The sequence below is a fragment of the Trichechus manatus genome, unplaced genomic scaffold, assembly GCF_000243295.1.
Source record: "Trichechus manatus latirostris isolate Lorelei unplaced genomic scaffold, TriManLat1.0 scaffold00010, whole genome shotgun sequence".
Lineage (NCBI taxonomy): Eukaryota > Metazoa > Chordata > Mammalia > Sirenia > Trichechidae > Trichechus > Trichechus manatus.
In genome coordinates this window covers 6,340,384-6,346,383 of record NW_004443946.1, presented here as the reverse complement: position 1 = coordinate 6,346,383, position 6,000 = coordinate 6,340,384, and the positions used below count along the sequence as shown (strand labels likewise).

Below are 6,000 nucleotides of genomic sequence, written 5' to 3'. Positions count from 1 at the left end.
GGCCACATAAACCAGAGACTTCATCAGCCTGAGACCAGAAGAACTAGATGGTGCCTGGCTACCACCAATGACTGCCCTGACAGAGAACACAACAGAAAGTCCCTGACAGAGCAGGAGAAAAGTGGAGTGCACAACTCAAATTCTAGGAAAAGACCAGACTTAATGGTCTGACTGAGACTAGAGGGATCCTCGAACATATGGCCCCCAGACTCTCTGTTAGCCCAGAACTGAAACCATTCCCAAAGCCAACTCTTTAGACAAAGATTAGACTGGACTATAGGACAAAAAATGATACTCGTGAAGAGAGTGCTTCTTAGCTCAAGTAGATACATGAGATTAAATGGGTAGCTCCTTTCCAGAGACAAGATGAGAAGGGAAAAAGTCACAGCAACTTGCTGAATGGACACAGGAAATCCGGGGTGGATAGGAGGAGTGTGCTGTCACATTATAGGGAGAGCAGCTAGGGTCACATAACAATGTGTGTATAAATTTTTGTATGAGAAACTGACAAGAAATGTAAACGTTCACTTAAAGCACAATTTAAAAAAATCATTTACTTCCAATATTGAGTACAGTCTGAGAGATAAGGAACAAAAGAATCAAGGAAACAAACAAGAAATAATAGGGAAGGAGCCAGCAGATAAGAAGAAAAGATGTACAGATGAATTCAGACAAGGAGACATATGACGGACAAGAGAAAATGATCATGAACCCTTTGAAGCCAGGCACCCAGGCTACGGGGTGGTGGTGGCAGGAGAAAGCATCCCACAACTACACCTGGACCACATGGTCATCACTGCAGTTGAAGAAGGTACCTGATGACAAAACCTTTCCTGCTGAGATGGAGGAAGAAAGTTAGAAAACAAAGATGACAAAAATGAATCAAAAGGGGAAGCTGGAAAGGAAAATGATTGAGATCTGATCTTTTTGTTCTAAATAGGAGGAAAGAAGGAGAATAGAATCCAAAGAGCTTAGAAGAGATGGAGGGATGTAGTGATGAGAGAAGGGTTACCTTGCCCAGGCAGGCAGGGTAGAGAAAGGAGAAGCTGTTGTTTTTGTTAGGTGCCGTCATATCAGTTCCAACTCATAGCAACCCATGTACCGCAAAATGAAACACTGCCTGGCCCTGTGCCATCCTCACAATCATTGTTATGCTTGAGCCCATCGTTGCAGCCACCGTGTCAATCCATATCGTTGAGAGTCTTCCTTTCTTTCGCTGACCCTCTACTTTACCAAGCATGATGTTTCTCTCCAAGGACTGGTCCCTCCTGATAACATGTCCAAAGTACACGGCACGAGGTCTCGCCATCCTTGCTTCTAATGAGCATTCTGACCGTACTTTTTCCAAGACAGATTTGTTTGTTCCTCTGGCAGTCCACAGTACATTCAATATTCTTCACCAACTCCATAATTCAAAGGCATCAACTATTCTTCAGTCTTCCTTATTCACTGTCCAGGTTTCACATGTATACAAGGAGATGGAAAATACCATGGCTTGGGTCAGGCCCACCTTAATCCTCAAAGTGACATCTTTGCTTTTTAACACTTTAAAGAAGTCTTTTGCAGCAGATGTGCCCAATGCAATACGTCATTTGATTTCTTTACTGCTGCTTCTATGGGCACTGATTGTGGATCCAAGTAAAATGAAATCCTTGACAATTTCAATCTTTTCTCCATTTATCATGATGTTGATTATTGTTCCAGTTGTTAGGGTTTTCGTTTTCTTTATGTTGAGGTGTAATCCATACTGAAGGCTGTAGTCTTTGATCTTCATCAGTAAGTGCTTCAAATCCTCTTCAATTTCCACAAGCAAGGTTGTATCATCTGCATATCCTACGTTGTTAATGAGTCTTCCTCCAAGCCTGATGCCGTGCTCTTCTTCATGTAGTCCAGTTTCTGATTATTTGTTCAGTATACAGACTAAGTATGGTGAAAGGATACAACCCTGACACACACCCTTCCTGATTTTAAACCACGCAGTATCCCCTTGTTCTGTTTGAACAGCTGCCTCTTGGTCTATGTATAGGTTCCTCATAAGCACAATTAAGTGTTCTGGAATTCCCATTCTTCACATTATCCATAATTTGTCATGATCCACACAGTTGAATGCTTTTGTATAGTTAATAAAACACAGTTAAACATCTTTCTGGTATTCTCTGCTTTCAGCCAAGATTCATCTGACATCAGCAATGATATCCCTTGTTCCACGTCCTCTTCTGAATCCAGCTTGAATTTCTAGAAGTTCCCTGTCGATGTACTGCTGCAACTGCTTTTGAATTATCTTCAGCGAAATTTTACTTGCATGTGATATTAATGATACTGTTTTATAATTTCTGCACTCGGTTGCATCACCCTTCTTTGGAATGGGACAAAAATGGATCTCTTCCAGTAGGTTGGCCAGGTGGCTGTCTTCCAAATTTCTTGGCATAAGATGAGCAAGCACCTCTAGCACTGCATCCATTTGTTGAAACATCTCAACTGGTATTCTCAATTCCTGAAGCCTTGTTTTTCGCCAGTGCCTTCAGTGCAGCTTGGACCTTTTCCTTCAATATCATCGTCTCCTGATCAGATGCTACCTCCTAAAATGGTTGAACGTTGACCAATTCTTTTTGGTACAGTGACTCTGTGTATTCTTTCCATCTTCTTTTGATGGTTCCTGCGTCGTTCAATATTTTGTCCATAGAAATCTTCAATATTGCAAATTCAGGACTTGAATTTTTTCTACAGTTCTTTCAGTTTGAGAAATGTTGAGTGTGCTCTTTCCCTTTTGGTTTTCTAACTCCAGGTCTTTGCACATGTCATTGTAATACTCTGTCTGCTTCAGCCTGCCTTGAAATCTTCTGTTCAGCTCTTTACTTCATTATTTCTTCCATTCGCTTTAGCTGTTTTATGTTCAAGAGGACGTTTCAGAGTCTCTTCTGACATCCATTTTGGTCTTTTATTTCTTGCCTGTCTGTGTAACGACCTCTTGCTTTCTTCATGTATGATATCCTTGATGTCATTCCACAACTTGTCTGGTCTTTGGTCATTAATGTTCAATGCATCAAATCTATTTCTGGTCTCTAAATTCAGGTGGGATATACTCAAGGTCATATTTTGGCTCTCAATGACTTGTTTTCATTTTCTTCCGCTTCAACTTGAACTAGCATATGAGCAATTGATGGTCTGTTCCACAGTCGACCCTTGGCTTTGTTCTGACATATGATATTGAACTTCTCCATCATCTCGTTCCACAGATGTAGTCAATTTGATTACTGTGTATTTCACCTGGCGACATCCACATGTATAGTCACTGTTTATGTTATTGAAAAAAAGGTATTTGCTATGAATTAAGTCGTTGGTCTTGCAAAATTCTATCATCCAATCTCCAGCGTTGTTTCTATCACCAAGGCCATATTTTCCACTACTGATCCTTCTTTGTTTCCAACTTTTGCATTTCAATCACCAATCATTATCAATATATCCTGACTGAGGGAAAGGAGAGGCTGGAAATATGAAATACCAGTTTAACAGGTCTTATTTATCTTTAATTGAATGAAGAAGAAACAGGGAGGGAGGGAAGGAGGAAAGAAGAAAGAAAACCAGAAGATCTATCCTACACACCACCTCATACACAAGCAGCTGAGAAGTTTTGCTGTCAAGCTCTATGAGGCTCAGTAACATTGCATGGTATGATTTTTAATTGGAAAAAACAAGCTGACTTCAGCTCAATGGAGCTTCAATTTGATAAGCTTAAACACACACACACACACGAACTAGAGAGGCTTAACTGCAAATGAGCAGGGTCTAGATTTCCCAATATAAATCTGCACCTTCCAAAGCTCAATGCCCGCTTGTTTTGGGGAGATATCCCGGTCAAGGAAAGGGCACTGGCACAGGACTCAAAAGGCCTGGAGTCAAGCCCTGGTTCTATCTCTTACTGCCTGAATAACTGGGATTTTTCTTTGAGTCTGTTTTTCGTTTGTATAAGGATATTTGCCCTAACAAACAAGGTTGTTAAAGGAATAAGTAAGTTAATATTAGTGAATATACTTTGTATACTACAAAGCATCACTAAAAGCAGCTACTATGTCTTTATTAATGAATATATCTTTATCAAGGAGTTCCTGGGTGGTGCAAATGGTTAACACACTCTGCTGCTAACCAAAAGGCTGGTGGTTTGAGTCTGCCCAGAGGCACCTCAGAAGAAAAGCCTGGCAATCTACTTCTGAAAAATCAGCCACTGAAAACCCTACAGAGCACAGTTCTACTCTGAAACACATGGGGTCACTATAAGTCAGAGTTGACTCAACAGCAAATGGCTTATCTATATCAAGCACTTCAGAAAAGAAGTAGCAAATTGTGCATAAGGACATTCTTACCATGATACAATTTCATCAAAAATGTATTTCATGTATAAGCTTCTACCATATTTAGAGACCTGTCAGGGCTTAGATCTCTAAGCTGCTTTTATCTTTCTAATAGGGATAAGCTACCACAATAAAAAAATAATTAGCACATAATCGAAAGATGATTACTAATAATTACTGAAAATATGGAGACCAGACATATAAGATGAAGGTGCAGCAGGGGCTGTGATAGAAACGATATGACCAGAAACATGCAAATGAAACAGTGGATAGTGTCCTAAAACTGAGCACTTTAGATCACTGTGACGCTTACTTATTCAGTGCTAAAAATGTTAAGAATAAATATGCTTCCCAACAGACTTTTTCTATATAGCAAACATGATAAAATACAAAATGATAAAAATTAACTTAATTCGACCATCATATATCTTTTATTTTCTAAATAAAATCATATTCTTGTGACCCATAAGGGAAAAAAAAAAAAGTAAGAAGCCATACGCTGAAGGAGATGTCACTGGTATAAGGCTCATACGTGGTAATTCCCATGTATTCATTTTTCAAAGATAATGTGTCCAGGCCAAATGCATATCCTTAGAAATTAGAAAAACTTTTCAATCTCACCAAATGAATAAGAACCACCATCCAAATCACTTAAAGGTAATGTTTTTAGAATTTTTTAATTACTTACAATATCATAAATTTCTCGGTCATCCTCATCAGCTAAGGTCAGTAATGCTATCAGTGGATAGCGAGATCTGGGCACTGTACCAAAGTCTTCAATTTTGGTATCGCTTGGTAACTGGCAATATATTTCTTCTTTGCTGTCCTTTTTAATACTTTTTGAAAATGTAAAGGTAAACTGTCACTATAGTCACTGAAACAATAATATGCTAAAAATGATCAATAATAACTTAGCATCACTTTATTTTATTCATAAAAAGTCGAATGTCCAACATTTTCATGTGCTAATGGGTGTATCAGATAAAAGGATACAAATACTGTTCTTGGTAGAGATATTCACTATACAAAGCATCTTCTAGCGCTTGGGGAGTGCTTATTCTGAAGCAAGAAACGTGTTTCTGCAGAGCTTCATATAATTTTTGAACACTGCACCCCCAGTAGCATGTAAGGAGGCTATCTTCAAGGCAATCTGTTGTCAAGGTTATGCCAGCTGTAGAAAACAAAAGAGAAAATTACCTAATGTAACTTCTAATACAATTATACATGGTAAATAACAAAAGCATCCCTTGGGATGCTGGCCAGGCTGGCAGCAGGTAAAGGCAAAGGGCATGTGCCTGTAAATGAAGGTATTGCCCTCTAAAACAAGAAATAAAAATCTCATGTCTGCCCAATTTTTTAAGCACTATCAGTAAACTTGTTCTTGGAGGATTATTTACACATTTAAACTATCTTCCCCCCCAACCCCCACCAAGGATCTACTGGTGACTGTAAGAGTTATATTCTAAAAATTGAAATATAGTTCATTATTGATAATCTACCCCTCTAACAATGTATATAAAATCCTAACTACAAGAAACAGTACAGCAGAGTACAGCTGTCTCCAATAGTGGATATATACAACTCACAGAGTCCATAAGAAAAAAAAAAGAGCCCTAGTGGCGCAGTAGTTAAGTGCTCGGCTGTTAAGTGA

At 38.9% G+C, this 6,000-nt stretch overlaps 1 protein-coding gene across 2 annotated transcripts in view; it reads right to left on the bottom strand.

Moving 5' to 3' along the window:
• CGRRF1 (cell growth regulator with ring finger domain 1) overlaps positions 1-6,000 on the bottom strand; it is a 53,282-nt gene that overhangs the window by 9,661 nt on the left and 37,621 nt on the right. For both annotated transcript variants that reach the window (XM_004370878.3, XM_023726205.1), the window contains exons 3-4: positions 5,343-5,520; positions 5,038-5,185 (exon numbers count right to left, since the gene is read on the bottom strand). In XM_004370878.3, the coding sequence (XP_004370935.1) occupies positions 5,038-5,185; positions 5,343-5,520 (326 nt within the window). The remainder of the gene's footprint in view (positions 1-5,037; positions 5,186-5,342; positions 5,521-6,000) is intronic.